Source organism: Pundamilia nyererei, unplaced genomic scaffold (assembly GCF_000239375.1).
Source record: "Pundamilia nyererei isolate P.nyererei 1_Seehausen unplaced genomic scaffold, PunNye1.0 scaffold00504, whole genome shotgun sequence".
Taxonomy (NCBI): domain Eukaryota; kingdom Metazoa; phylum Chordata; class Actinopteri; order Cichliformes; family Cichlidae; genus Pundamilia; species Pundamilia nyererei.
Window position 1 is genome coordinate 33379 of NW_005187905.1, and position 15923 is coordinate 49301.

The 15923-nt window shown below is 40.1% G+C and overlaps 2 protein-coding genes across 3 annotated transcripts; both read left to right on the top strand.

Annotated features, from left to right (window-relative positions):
* Positions 1-193: 193 nt before the first annotated feature.
* LOC106456570 (tetratricopeptide repeat protein 29-like) lies at positions 194-1102 on the top strand. The gene is made up of 3 exons (XM_013916191.1): positions 194-313; positions 446-535; positions 863-1102. The coding sequence occupies exons 1-3, from the start codon at positions 239-241 to the stop codon at positions 1028-1030; spliced, it is 333 nt and encodes a 110-aa protein (XP_013771645.1). The 5' UTR covers positions 194-238; the 3' UTR covers positions 1031-1102.
* Positions 1103-2515: 1413 nt separating this feature from the next.
* Positions 2516-14601, top strand: slc10a7 (solute carrier family 10 member 7). 2 transcript variants are annotated; one of them, XM_005754075.2, is made up of 13 exons: positions 2516-2790; positions 4544-4626; positions 4721-4857; positions 5471-5546; positions 5628-5666; positions 5794-5829; positions 6505-6588; positions 6667-6832; positions 9303-9354; positions 9831-9904; positions 10263-10408; positions 10539-10590; positions 11789-14601. In XM_005754075.2, exons 1-12 carry the CDS (start codon positions 2691-2693, stop codon positions 10557-10559), a joined length of 1014 nt encoding a protein of 337 aa, XP_005754132.1. In that variant the 5' UTR covers positions 2516-2690; the 3' UTR covers positions 10560-10590; positions 11789-14601. The 2 variants fall into 2 exon arrangements, with proteins under 2 accessions (XP_005754132.1, XP_005754131.1); XM_005754074.2 differs by lacking the exon at positions 10539-10590.
* Positions 14602-15923: the final 1322 nt, after the last annotated feature.

Below are 15923 nucleotides of genomic sequence, written 5' to 3' on the forward strand. Positions count from 1 at the left end.
AAAAAAAAACCACAAAGGAAATTTCTACAGTTTAAGTTAAGTTTATCAGCACATTGTCTGGAGGTCTCTGTGCAAATGTGAGTCAAGTAACCTTCTTGTAGTCAAGTGTTCATTTTCCATCTTTGTGTGTGTGTGTGTGTGTGTGTGTGTGTGTGTGTGTGTGTGTGTGTGTGTGTGTGTGTGGCACAGCGAGGGATACTTCGAGGAGGCGGTCGCGTGTCTGGAGAAGTTAGTCGCCATGTCTCGTAGCAGCGGACTGCATCACAGACTGATCGACGTTCATCTGTGTCTGGGAAACATCTACTTCAGCAGGGTACCAATCACACCCCACAGTATTCAGTGCAGGAATCAATAACCAATCACACTGATTTATAGCAGCTGAAAAATGTTAGCTTTGCCTCGTAAACACCTGGGCTTGCTTCCCCATCTCTGTGTGTCTCTGTAGAGTCAGTATGTGAAAGCTGCTGAGTACTACCTGCAGGGCTACAAGGTGGCCTGCACCACAGAAGATGTGGCTCGGCTGCAGAGAGCGCAGGTCGGTCTTTTCTTTACGTCTTTAGCAGTCGGCCGTAAAAACCTGATGAGGTATCCTTGTCACACAGTTTGTGAATGCAATACCTCGGGAACAAGGATGACATGTTACCTCTTTTATACACTTAAGATAAAATAGATAAAAATAGAGTAAAGGATACACTTGTGCATCCTTCATTAGAGTCCTTCAGCCTGTGAACTTTGAGACCTGTGACTCAGGAAGTAGTCATGAAGTTAAATTGACTGAAGAGTCTGAGGACATTTCCTCACAGTTTATGTGGATCCAGAGGTCGACTGTAAGGCCGTGACCCTGCTGCTTTTCCTCCATCAGGTGTTGGTGGCCTCCGCTCACGCCCACGCCACGAATGGAAAATACAGCGCCAACCTTACCTCAACCTCGCCCGCCGCTCTGCAGGCGCTCCTCGCCTGGAAGGTGAAACGAGGGCGCGAGGACCTCAGTGTGGATTCCGAGGACTACTACTCTCCTGCCTGGTTTTAACAGGCCATCGTTTGACAATATGAGGGAGAGAAAGGAGAAGAGTTACCTGTTACCGTGAATAAAGATGAAACCCTGAAACATCTGCTGTGTGCTTTGTCGAGGCCAAACGTTTTGGCAGCAGCACAAAGTTACTGTTTAAATCTTTCTTCAGATGTTTTTTTTTTCATGTGACATCGAGATATCATACAGATGTGATGGAGTGAAGAACAATCATGAGCATTTCATAACATGCAAAGACTTTTATTCATAAACAAATCAAATTTATACAAAGAGTCAGTATTTACAGGGCTGAGCCTGTAAACTTGCTATAGGTGTGAATGGTTGTCTGTGTTAGCCCTGCAACAGTTTAGCAACGTGTCCCGCATCTCGCCTAAGACTCGTTTTTACTGTCATTCAAACATTTGAAAGGAAGGAAACACAGATCACAGTAATGAAGCATGCTACCAAAGACTATAGGATGCTATATGATGCTATATGGGATAGCCTAGAACATCTACGGTCGTTTACCCAAATCTCACCTCTGTATAGTATCAATTAAAAATAAGAGTGAAAAGGATAAACGCTAAACTAAAGATCGCTCCTTTAGAAACCTTTCCTTCTCTCGCACTGCACCGTGGTTTACTTTTGAATTGCATCAGCTGAAGGCCATCATCCACAAAGAAATGTACAACAGTCATAATGATGTCATTACAAGGACACTCCTTATCACACAGGTCTAATCCCTGCACGTCACGAGATCCCTTTTCTGCATAGTTAACAATGTACTACAACCACACAGTTCATCTGTACTCAAGCACTTGTAATGTTTTAATGTCAGTTTAAATACTCAGTGTTAAAATTTACTTTTATTGACTTGATATATAGTTTGTTTGTCATTGGTTATTGTTCATAAGTCTTCTATTAAAAGTGACCTTGACTGTTTTAAAAGACGTTAAATACTGAATACAAAACTGGTAAGAAGAGAAATGGACATCAAAGCATGAGGTTTGGGATTTCAGCTTTATTTACATGTTATATACTGTTGTTCTCCAAGTCAATTAAAATTTGTCTATTTTTTTTGTACAAACTTAAATTTTTTAAAATATTTTTATGACTTGTTCACCTAAAACAATACCTCATTATCACAATTTTCTAAATATATATTTTTTACATTTTTTAAAATGTTTGCTATGATTATTTGTTTATAGTTAAATAAATGGCACATATTTTTAATAAATAACTTTTTAAATATCTACTAAAATGTGTTAATGTTATACTGACCCTTACATCCATTGTTTCTTTACCGGTTTCTTACACAGCTTTATTTATAACAGTGTTATTCATACTTTTACTTGTATTGTGTTTTTTAACCTATAAATAATGAAACTGTATCCTAACATGTAATCTTTTATTGACATTTTTTCAGATTCTGATCGTTACACGCATGTTGTGCTGCTTTTAGTAGTGTTACGGTAATGAGTGAGTCGGTGCGTCTGTAATCTGGTCTTTACGACTAGTTTGGGCCCATGTGTCCGGAAGCAGCCTCGGCTTCCTCTGCCTGTGTTTTGTGACGATAAAAGCTTCGTAGAAGAAGCGCCGGAGTTGTGGGAACTTCTGTCCCGGCTGCTGTGACCGTGGGGGGCAGGCAGGGAGAGCCGGTGGACCACCGGCGAGCTGAAACATGGGCCTCGTGACGAGGATACGAAAGGAGTGGTTCATCGTCGGGATCGTGCTGGTCATCTTATCGGCCAAGCTGCAGCCCAGCATCGGAGTGAAAGGAGGTGAGAGGGTCGGAAGTTCATCACTGAAGTTCAATGGTGTTGCTTTAAAATGTGTTCACTCTTTGAATGACTCTAAATGAACAAATATTCCGTTTATTAAGTGGTCAGTTTGGGGCATTTTACTGCCAGGCTGTGAAAGAGTTTGCCATCCTTTTACTTCTCTCTCAGGGCCAAAGGTGTTCTTTCAGGTAAAGACTTAACACCTTAAATCAATCGTTAGGAGTCACAAAATAAATCGCCTGATTTAAATGGAAACTTTTGATCTTCCATAAATGAACAACTTCTAGACTTTATTTAGCGCCGTTTCCCCGAAATTTGAAGAAAAGTGTGGACTATCAACTTAACATTGCATGCTTCTGTGAATATGACCTGAGCCGAAACAAGGTGCAAATACTGTTGGTTTTATTTATAACGTAGTGATGTAATGAATGGAGGTTTTGTCAGACTTTAACAAAGTGTACATTTCAGGATTTTCTTTCAGTGGAATGTTCCCCTGCATGCTGGCCCTGAGGCAGCAGGCTCTACGTCACAGTGGTTCCTTGTGTTTGTGTGTGTTTGTGTGTGTCTCCGTACCTGAAGTGCCGCTGTAGTGACACGTTGCATTCAGTAGGTAATGTCAACACGTCAACCCAACTCCGTGCTCCGCTCCGCGCTCATGTGTGCGCGTCCACGAGCACGTTATCGGCATCTTTAATTACTCCCACTAAACTAAGTGAGGAGAAAGCATAAGCATTGATAACTACAAATCAGCCGCCACCGGAGCTGATAACCCCTCCGCTCATTTCCCCTGTAGATTAGATAAGACGCCACTATCGGTGTGGTGCCTTTAGGCGCTGCTCGTAAACGCCGGCTTCAAATATCAGTGGGTTTTCTTGCTCGTATTTGCTGGACTCTTATTTTAACGTGTTACCATTGACTGTATATAAAAGATGGTCAAATCCATTGTGACGTCACGCATTTTGCAGTCTCAACTTCATAACACATTCACAGATTACTACAGTGTTTTTTCAGCCAGTTCCCAACATGGAATGTTGATGCTTTGGAAGTATGACATCAGCACAGGTGTGGTGTGTTTTTGTTTCTTTGATTGTTTGTTTTATTTGCTGCTGTTGTGTTGAAAACAGTTGCACCTTAGTCTTGTTTCAGCTAAAAGACATGCAGCTCTCATCTTTTGTAAACTGCGAGCATGGATGACACAGCTGACTTGGAGGCAGAAGTTGTGGTGCGATCAGTCTTTGTTCAGTTATATATGAAGTTTAAAACAAGGTAGTTATTGAAGAGTCAGTGCGTAATCTGGGATGATCAGTTAACTAGCCTCCAGCTGGTTATTCAGAAATGATATGAAATGCCATAAAAAGATTGATTCTAGCTAAAAGAAGCATGGTAAAAAGAAAATAACAATGAACCCGGGAGTGAACCTTGTGGAACCTCACAGGTCATACAAGCAACGTAAGAGGAAAATCTGCACACCCTAACAGAGAAGGTCCTTACAGATAAATAAGAGGAAAACAAGTCAAGAGCTGAACCAAAGACACCAACCGAAAGCTAAATCCTATTAAGGAAACTATTATGTCAACGTCACAAAGGCAGCACTGAGGTGAAACTGCACCGGATGTGAAAACCCTTTTAATCCATACTGCAGTAAAAACAGGTCTCCACGCAGAGCTACAGAGAGCAGATGGCTGCTTCCTCTCCCTGCTGTATTACACAGACTATGTCACATTTGAAAATTTGATCTGTTTCTGTCTGTCAGGTCCTTTAAAACCGGAGGTCACCGTAGCGTACATCGCCGTCTCGCTCATCTTCTTCAACAGCGGCCTGTCGCTAAAAACGGAGGTGAGCTGCTCCCATCCTGCTTCTGTCCTCAGTTATGGAACATGCAGTGTTGCATTCAGGTGCAGTTTGGAAAAGTCTCCCTCTCTGTGTGCAGGAGCTGACCAGTGCGCTGCTTCACGTGCGGCTCCACCTCTTTGTTCAGTCCTTCACCCTCATCTTCTTCCCACTCGCCGTTTGGCTGCTGCTCAAGGTGCTCTCACTGACCGCCATCGACCAATGGCTGCTCAGAGGGTAGGACCCTGTGTGTGTCTGTTTGTGTGTGAGAGAGAGAATGTTGTTCTTTATTCTCACAGTACCTGGAGGGCTGGCATAAAGACACATTCACAGATTACTACAGACCCGGCTCCATGTGTTTGTGTATAATGTGAGACTTCCCCAGAGAAACACCAGGAACAGGATATTTTATTTTTTTTCACAGTTTTGTTTTGAGGTCCGTCCAAGTGAAGTCAATCAGATTAAAATAAATAAATAAATAAAATTGTATCATCAGTTGTAAATAAAATATAGATTTATAAGATCTGTAAACATTTTTTCTATGTGGAAGCAATTCCAGACTTCAGATTGCTCTAAACTCTTTATTTCAGGCAGTTTTTTTTTCTGATCTTTATGACATCACAGAGGGGACATATTCCTAATATGGTCATCTCAGTCTCACACAAGCCCCTCCCACCTGCAGACCTGTTTGCGTGACATCGTATTGCATTGTTTTGTTTTTTTTGTCTCATTTGTGAAAAACATTCCTCCATCCTCACAATTTCCTCTGAGGAGGCAGGCAGTGACTCAGATCTGTTTCATCCTCATCCTCCTCTTTCTTCTTCACCCTGTGGTTGTTGTGGTTGCCTAGGTTACAGACGGTGAGCTGCATGCCCCCTCCGGTCTCTTCCGCCGTTATTCTCACCAAGGCTGTCGGAGGCAACGAGGTAACACAAACACAAAGATTAGCAGGTCAGATTAAACCTGCAGTGTCACCAAAGTGATAAACTGAGTGCGTGTTTGTGCAGGCCGCCGCCATCTTCAACTCTGCTTTTGGAAGCTTCTTGGTAAGACAGTTTTTTTTCTGTGTCACGTTCCTTGGAGGATTGTGACTGTAATGAAGCGATCCTGCAGTAATGAACGAAGAGTCAAAGCTGTAATCCTGATTTCTCTTTTCCCTTTTTCTCCCTGCAGGGAATCGTCGTCACTCCTCTGCTGCTGCTGCTCTTTGTAAGTCCCGCCTGCCACATGACGCCTTACGAGGCTTAGACGTTTGTAAGGACGTCCTGGTCGGGTTATGAACATAAAACAAACATAAACAGATCCATGGCAACCAAACCGAGACATAAAACAAGCAAAATGATCACTTTTAAATTACAGACACGCTACAAGCAAGTTACCAAACGGCAACCAGTCCTGCTCCAAATATGAAGAAAGTGAAAAATGGATCAATTTAAACTTTGTTTTCGATTTGTTTGATGTCCAGATAAGAACACAATTAAGTATGCATGCAAAGTAAATATCTCTAAACACAAAAAGAGCTCGAAAAACCACAAATGAGCTAAAATAATCACACAAAGCAACCATAAAGAGATTTGAAATGACCGTGAGGACATTAAACACAACTGAACAGTCACAAAACAATAAAAATGAAAATCAGAATAAAATTAGAACCAGAAGAGCTTAATAATTACGAACGTACGAATAATTAAAAAAGTTTTTATTTACCTTACTTTTAAAAGAAAAAAGACATGATGCAACCAAGGGTCATAAAAATGAAAAGTAGTCATAAAATAACTAAAATTAAGCACAATTTTTTGTTTTTTGTTTTTTATATGATCAATAATTTGTGCATTTCTTGTGATAATATTTGTATTTATTTATTTTTTCCTCTTCCTCCTCCAGCTCGGCTCCTCGTCCTCCGTTCCCTTCTCCTCCATCTTCTCTCAGCTCTTCATGACGGTGGTGGTGCCTCTGATCCTGGGTCAGGTATGAAGCGGCGCACGTCCTGAAGTCTTGGTCTAAAGTCTGAACTCTAAATCAGCTGATTTGCTCGGTTGTGCGCAGGTGTGTCGCGGTTTCCTCAGGGAGTTTCTGGAAAGGCAAAAGCCCCCGTTCGGCGCCATCAGCAGCGCCGTCCTCCTCATGATCATCTACACCACCTTCTGCGAAACCTTCAGTAACCCCAGCATCGAGCTGGACCCCACCAGCCTGCTGCTGGTCGGCCTTATCAGTCAGTACACCTTCTGCGTGTCATCAATGGCAGATTAATGGAAATCAAATGTAAATTGTAAATTTGAACTAAACTATCAGAGGAAGTGTTAAAATAATGGTGCTAGCTCTGAAACGCTGAGTAAAGTTGAACTTTTTAAGCATCCCTGAATACATTTCTCCTCAGTTACTCTGAGAACTACCAAAAGTTCAAGTGGACTTCATGTTATATTCACTGTAAACTGAAACCAGTGGCTGAGAATATGAGCTCATCTGGAAAGTGTTACCGAGGTCAGAGAGCTGTTATCCCACAGACTTCTATAACACTGGAAGCCTGTTTGCAACCACAGTATCGTCCTGTCCTTCAACTGCCGACTACCGAATTTATGACTGAAGTCCTGAATCTTCCTTTTCTTTATGGCCCGTAGCCATGAGCTCATAAAGTTGTCAAGGAAACTGCTAAGCACATAGATCAAGGCAGATAAGGGCTGTTTTCCCACCAACGTGCGTTGAGCTGACCCAGCTGATCTCAATAGATTGTTCAAGAGTTGTTTGCCATGTTGAACACGATTTAACCTCTGGTTGCTAGGGAAGCGTACACTTCCTGATTGGTTGGCACTGGTTTCTGGACGTTTCTGGCTCTCGTTAAAATCAGTGGCAGAGTATGTGCTGCACCAAAAAAACCAATGATTGTGTTGGTTAAGCTAGCAGTTTGCCAGTTTTTGCTGAATCAGCGATCTTCCCCTGCTGGTCATTAAAAATAATGCAGGTTGAAGACACTTCTACACTGGCTTCACTTTTCACACCCAAAAACTACCTCTATCTGTTCAGATGACATTTTTTCAAATGCTTCAGCATACCAGCCACCACCCAATGAAATCCTTCACTTCCATTAGCCATTAGCCATCCCATGGTGTAATTAAGCCACATGAGATGTATAACCCCTACAGAGAGTTCTGGGTGTGTACCCTGACGTCCACTTTCTGAAGTGAGACATCCAGAAGAGATCCTGATCAGATCCTTAAACAGCCGACCACAGGACTTATGACTGAAGTCCTGACTAATCTTCCTTTTCTTTATGGCCCGCAGCCATGAGGCCGTAAAGTTGTTCTTTTATGTTTCCCATAAAGGAAACTGTCTGCTAAGACGTTTTCCCATAAACATAGGTTAAGCTGACCCAGCTGATCTCAAGAGATTGTTCAAGAGTTGTTTGCCATGTTGGACATGATTGCTGATCTGGTTGCTAGGGAAACGTGCACTTCCTGATTGGTTGTAATTGGTTTCTTGAAGTTTCTGGCTCTCAGTAAAATCAGTGGCAAAAAAGAAAACAAAAGACTCCTAATGATTGTGTTGGTTAATTTAGCAGTTTGCCAGTGTTTCCTTCTACTAGTCAGTAAAAATTATGCAGATTTCAGGAAGCCCACCTTCCAGACCTGGAAGGCACGTCCAGTATTTTTATCTCTGTGTTGTTTATTGAGGTTAGCGATAAGCAGGCTCAGTTTCTAAAATGATGTTAGCTCATGTTGCTCGACCCCGGGGCCAGGACTGAGTATAATCATCAGAACCTGATTTCTTTGAATGTTTAAGTAATTACAGCCACTGCAAGCATCTGGTAAAGGATTTAAAGCCTTGAGATTCCCTTTATTTACAATCCGACTAAGTGTGATCTACAAATAAAAATATCAGAAAAGAATAAACAGAACAGTAGTCAATGTTTCCCAGTTGACTGCTCTAGTTTGTATCGGCCACTAGAGGGCGCCAAATGACCATAAAATCTCTACAGCTCTCGTCCAAATCAACATTAACTGGATTTAATCCTAAAGTTTACCTTGGTAACTAGCCAAGCTAACTTAAAAGGAAAGAAAACAGTAATCGCTGAATATAGGAACACAAATACATTGAGATAAAATAAAGTGTTATGACTGAACACATAGAAACATAGCATAGAAGCATAGAAACAGTATATATAGACTATTAACGTGTACAACTATTCCCTCACAAACAGTGTGGTGTTTCATTTTACCCCTCAGGCTAGCTGGTCTAAAAATGAAAACTTTCAGAGACAATGTGTAGAACTAATACATCTCAGTATCCATACATTTTTATTAATTTAGAATAAAAATCCATGATAAATCACAAATGACTCGCACAACGTCTTTTACAGATGCTTAGTACAAACTACAACAGCTGCAAAGCAGCTGCAGTGTAGAAGAACAGATATTGGTGAATCAATCCAAAAAAGGGCTAATCGAAGAACTCAATACTAAACTAATCAAATCAACCATTACTGAAGGAGTTACTGAAGATTTCCACCACAGAGGGCACTCCACAGACTGTTGGAGTAATGAATGGACTGTTTTTTATTGTTCTTATTATTATAAGATCTAAAACAATATTTTAAAAAGAAAAACTGCTAAAAGTCCATCTAAATGTTGATTTTAGCTTAATATGAAATGAGAAGTTAAATTTGCCTCTTTTTTCTTGCTCTGCAGTTTTCTCCATCCAGATCAGCTTCATGCTGCTCACATTTGCCTTTTCCACCAGGTAAGCTTCCTCCTTCTCAACCTGTCCTTTTCTTTTCTTTAATATTCATTATATTGATTATTTTTACATAGCTCTGCCCAGAAATGTAATGAAATGTTTTTCTAAATATATTTTTTTAATTACATTTTTTAGTAGCATTAAGTGGCTTTCAGCATTTATTTCTTGTAGTTTTTGTCATCAAGTTACTTGCAGAAGAATCAGTATTAAACCCTTAATGTGAAAATTAAAAACAGAAAAACAACTTTGATCAAATCTTAAATTTTAAGATTTCATTTCTTTTTTTTTCACAGTTTGGTATTCACACATTTTATTTTTATACATTTCATTTATTCATCATATTCTTATCATTACATGCATTGGCTCCCTAAAACAATAAGAACTGCTCCAACATTTTGCTCTGGGTGTAAAGGTCACCACCTGCAAACCGTCTGGAGGGTGACAGATGGCACGTTTTAACTTCCTGTTTGTCTCTGCAGGCCAGGCTCCAGGTTCAGCCCCGCGGACACCGTCGCCATCATGTTCTGCTCCACACACAAGTCTCTAACCCTGGGTGGGTGCACATCCAGATTAGACGCTCAGATTTTGTGTTAGAGAGAAACTTCACATCAAAGTTGTGTTTGAAGAGAGCTCCTGCATGCACGCAAAAACTTGTATCAAGTGTCGGGTGTCTCCTGAGAGCTCTGTGGAGTTTTAAGTTAGAAAGTAAAGAGAGGAGAAATCTGGAGGAGTTAGAAAGAGCTTCTGAGGCCTGTGAAGCTCTGAGCTCGGTCGTGAGCTCTGCTGCAGGTCGGAGCTGGCATGAAGTGAACAAAGTCATCTCGTCTGCGCTGCATCTCATTCTGAAGTCTAATTTTAAATGCTGGGTTAGCTTTAAGTCCATGAGGTCTTCCTTATTTATTTAATCACAGGTATCCCCATGTTGAAGATCGTGTTTGAGGGCTATGAGCACCTGTCTCTGATCTCAGTCCCTCTCCTGATCTACCATCCGGCTCAGATCCTGCTCGGCTCCGTCCTCGTGCCGACCATCCGCAGCTGGATGACCAGCCGGCAGAAGGTGTGTACACACACACACACACACACACACACACACGTGCACTTTGAGGACGATGTTAAATCAAACTCTCCTGCTCCTCGGCGTGGCGGCTCCATGCCAACACTAACCTCTACACCTTGTCCCCCTACAGTCTAGTCTGTTGTTGCGATAAGGCTGCGTGCCAACACTTCTGTCTGACCCGAGTGAGTAAGAACGGACGGAAGAGCAAATTCAGTTATTTTTGTATATAATTTCAAAAAAATCTCTACTGTGGCTTCCCTGGGTTTTCTTTTTATTTACAATATGGAAGCCCAAAGTGTTCAATATTAAATACATGAAAGAAAAATGAATTATAACAATAATATTCAAGTGTGACTGAACCATGAATGTGGTATGTTGTTGTTTTCTTAGTAATACTCTGATTTATGAAAGCCCTTTACTGACACACTGACAAACAATTTTCCTTTCATACATTTTGTACAATTTTAACTTTTTCAGCTTGAAATTTTGTCTTTTTACTTTGTTTATTGTTCGTTTGGGCATTTAAAAAAAGTCAGCTGTGTAAGTCCCATTAAATTTAACAATATATGCATCTAAATAATTATGTAGTCTCTGTTGAATATGAGTCACTACAGAACAAACAAGAGGAAAAAAAAGATCACGATCTGTGTCATTAAAAATCAAATTCAAATACAAATTATGTTTTTAAACAGGTTTTATTCAATTCATTAGAAACAAAAGGAAAATAAAGCATCGAAGTGTCATTAGATCTAAAAATGTGGGCTTTTTTGTTTATTTTTAGTTATTGTTTTCATTGTTTTTACAGTTTTGAATTCTATTCATTTAATTTATTTAATAATTAAATGATTGGGTTTTTTAGTTTTTACAAAATTTTATATGCATAGCTTGCATTTTGTTTGTCATCATGCTACTTCCATAAGAATGAGCTCTATTAAATGCCATTATATTCACATTATCCCATGTTATGCTGTTTTATCCACATATTTAGTTATTTAATATTGAACACTTTGGTGTGCCGCTATCAGATGAATAATTCTTTTGCACATTCTCTTTAATTCTGCGCTCTGGGTGCAACAGCGCCCTCTGGTGTCAAACGGGTGTTGTGTTGTTGGTGGGACACGGACCTTTTTGCTTCACTTCACTCTGTTTATGAAGCCGGGTTTCTCTCAAAGTCAATGACGCGCGGTTCAACGTTGTGTTTGTACAAGCTTCAGCTGCCTGTTATAAGTGTGCTGCTAGGATGGGGAAAATGAGTAATTGGCTTCATGTTGTCGGTCATTAAATAATTCCAGTTTTCTTTGTCCTGTTAAATGACTCGTCTTTTGTCTAATGTTTTTTCTTCTCAATCTTTTCTTTCTCATGGCTCTTGTCTCTGTTCAGGCGGTGAAGCTGTCAGCGCTGCAGCCCATCTGACATGAAATGTTGGCTTTTGTGAAGTTACTGGTGTCTCATACAAAAGGGAACTATGGTGGAGGATTGCAGTGGTCACACGTGCCTTATTGCTACCAATCAACGAAGACCTCAGCCTAGCGGACAGAACGAGAGGAACCGCCTCAGTTCTTGTCTTTCTATGATGAGGAAGGACTCCTCTTTCCAGCACATATATTGTTTTATATTAAACTAAGTGCGAGTTCTATTTTTATATGGATTTTGGAGCCAGAAGGATGAAGTTATTTGGACCAGTCTTTTCTCTTTTCTGCTGTTTTCAACATTTTTCTACCTTCCCACTAGCGGTCGCTGCCTGCGTCAGTGTTTGTTACATGGACTATCTGGATTATCTGATACTTAATATACTGTATTGTAACAGCCAATTGGATTTTGGACACTTTCTAAAATGCCGTTTGTCTTACAAGTAGTTTTTTGGTGGCATTTAGTTGAGTGGAGGATGTTAGTACATTAATACTGGAGTAGTGAGTCCAAGTTTACAGGTCAAATTTTTTTGTTAATGACTTGGTTCACTTGTTTCTATATGGCTGTCTCAGTTTAATTCCTGGCCTGCTTCCCTCAGATTCTAACCAAATCTGTCACCCATAAGGGCATTTATGTCTCGGACCAATAAGGAGAGCTTTGGGCTCTCAGTAAGGATCCTGTTAAATGGTAACAAAGCACAAAAGAAGCAGGAATGGGTAAAGCTGATATTATTGTTTGGTATGAGATACCTGCCAGTCTGTTGTTATTGGCATTTAATATTGCAAAATTTAAAAAAGTAAAGAGATGGGGGGACAATTTTCTTACAATGTCTTAACATGGCAGATTTTTTCCTGGGGGGCACTCTGCAACGTTCCACAAACAATCGGAGCAGGCAGGACGTGAACAAGTAAATAAATCACCAGATATAAGAAATGTTAAAGTGAAAGCAGAATATCAGAGTTTTAAACCACCAAATATCAGTCTCAGAAATCCTGCATCACTCAAGCTCTAGAATAAAGATCTAAATAAACCTCTGAACATAGCTGTAGAATATGGTATTATCTAAGGAAATAATATAGTTGATTGTATATCACACCAACCAAAGTCTACAGTAAACACGTAAATGTTTTTTGGGAGGAAAAATCTAGAACTCCAGAGTCTTAGAGTCCCTCCACACTCGAGGCTGCTGGGCTCCAGAGCTGCAACTTTAAAATACAATAATAGATTTCAGACCTCTAGAATCTAGATTTGCATAACAAAATTTTGTGACATGAGGTCTGGAGCTGCTTCACCTTATTCAGAGGTATGACAGCGAATGAGTTATCTCATTAGAACAGCAGCACATGATCTTCACTGAAACGTTGTTCTAGTCCATCTCGTTCTGTGGACCAAACTGAAATGCACACCAGTGAGGAGAAAGGGTGGGAATTTGCTCAGGGGAACTTTGGTAGTATTTTTCTATTTTGTTCTTTGCTCTAACGACTTCACCTTACATCCTTCTGGTAAATTATGACAACTCTGACTTCCATTTTTCTTTAAGGGCTTTCACACTACGTAATAGCACAACTCCATCAAGCCTCAGAGGACACACTGGAGGGCCTTACAGTAGCTCTGTGCACAGCTAACTCTGTATCTGTTGTAGCTTAAAGTAGTGCTAGCATGTTAAAATGACCGTCACTATCCTTTCTAACACTGAATTACAGATAGCAGCATCATGAGGTTTTAATCCTACTCTGCTTTGTTGGTACGTCACTACAGATGCCCGTTGGTTTTCACCACCATGCTGCTCAACCAGTCAAACCAGTAGTGAGCAGATTGTATTCAGCTTCAGTCCCACATTACAGTATTTTTTTTAGTCTGTAGTCGTCATGTGTACCTAACCTTACACTGGAAAAAGAAGAAACCACACATTGTCCATCCTTTGAACTTATTTCTATATCCAGGAGACTCCTGTTACTTCTGGCTCACATTATCACCAAACATCGCCTGTGGAGTCGCAATAACAACATTAATGGGAAATATCCTACAATGAATTACAGCATGGTGTTTCTGTCTTATAGTATTAAAGTGAATTGAAGTGATGGACCAAAAACCTGCAATACCTATTTTTAAACCACTTGAGAACAGTACAAGCAACTTGTAAAGTTGTTTTCACAAAAGTGACACAATCCAAGTCGGTGTCATTAAAATTTCTAAGCAAAGTGTTGCTTGATTTAACAGCAGACACCAATATTCAGTTGGAGTGGAGCTCATGTCCGCCATGTGACGCCAAGTTCTTCTCTTGCTTTGGTCTTCTCCACCTATGAAACCTTAATTACACAAATAAAAACAAAACAAAAACAGATTGCAAAGTTGACATTTCAAAGTATTAGCTCAGATGTTTGAAAGTTGAAGTTAGAAAGTCAAAACTTTGAACTACGGATGGCTTTTTTTTTTCTTTTTCCAGTAGCAGAAATTAGCTTTTGTATCCACCTAAGACTGTAAAGCCTCCAGTCTCCTTTCACATGATTGTTGCCCTTTCAAAAAGATGTTAACATAGTGTTGAAAATACTGTATGAACATTTTGGCGTCTCTGACGGAGAATGTCACCACATTCACTTCAATTCTGAAGCCTTTACAGCACAAATGTCATTTCTTATGTCGTCCAGCTTACAGTGAGTCTGTTCAGTCTATTTGCAGTGTGGTTGTTTTGTCATTGTAATTTATTGTGGGGAGAAAACAATGAGTGGGACATGTATGTGTCTGATTTTGTTTGTTTTATTAAAGAAGTTTTGGAAATTAAACACAAAAAGGCTTTCTCTTCGTAACACAGTACCACATTTTGAGCAGAGACTATTTCTACACACCCTACTAGCTGTTAGAAGTACCCGGAATGTGTTGCTCTTACTTCTTTGACGAAGTCTTAACAGCCCTAATGAGTGCTTCGTCCTCTGAGGCCAGAAGCACTTTAGAATAAATCCTTGTATTTGTTCTCTGACCAAATGGGCCGTATTGGCAGCTCATTAATTTCACTGACCCATCTTTTTCTGGACAGATGGCTCTTCTGTCACATCATTTGGAAGGAGCAGTCGTAAGATAAACCAATAAAAGCACTGCCAGCAGACCGCAGTCGCTTTGTGCTGTTTTTAACCCTCAATCAAACCTAATTTAAAAACCAGCATTTTGCCTCAAACTCCAGGAGCTGAATAAAGCTATGAAATGTGTATGATACTGAAAATATACTTTTTATTTTTGAGTACAATCACATGACTTAACAATTTAATATGGATGTTAGTGATCAGCAGTGTAGTCTCTTTCTCCACAGATGCAAAAACCTCTGCTTGTTAAAATCAGCCTATAAAACCTAATCAGAGCTGGACTTACAGCCCTCCTGTCATTGTCTATACACTGTGGTATATTTAGACATGCATGCAGAAAACATACCTATTCTTCTCTGTTAACGTACTACTCAGATTGTAGCTTTATTCTTCTACTTATGTTGGAGACAGAAAGATTTAGCCAGGAATATTTTCTTCTGCTCTTGCTGATTCTTCTTAGAAAGTGCACCAGTGTGTGCTTTTGTCTATGGAGTCTATCATCTGTGGATGATCGTGAACATTTACAGCGAATTTTGTGACAGCCTGCCAAGCTCCATTTTGTCAGGGACCGCGGCTCAACGGGACCTGAAAGGTCCTCTGGAGACGCTGCTTGTTTAAAACTAAAAAACACAGTTTTATCCTTTCATAGTCATCCCTGTAGGGCTGGGTATCGTCACTGATTTCTAGAATCGATTCAATTCCGATTCACAAGGTCCCGATTCGATTCGATTCGATTCGATTCGATTTAAATCTGGGAAATTTTGACAGTCAGAAATATTATAATTCAGATCAGTACCTTTTACATATTTTTGTATCTATAAAAAGGAAGCTGACACACGCAAGACTTTATCAAAGGTGTGAGCATCACAGCAGATGCCTTTGTGTCAAAGTAGCTGAAGATAAAACACAGAAAAACATGAAGGTGATTTTCCTGTTCTGGGATTTTATAAAAATATTCTGCAGTACATCAAAAACGAAAGAAAGTTTAAATTTGTTCAGTATTGAACAGCAGAAATGAGGTTTTCTCT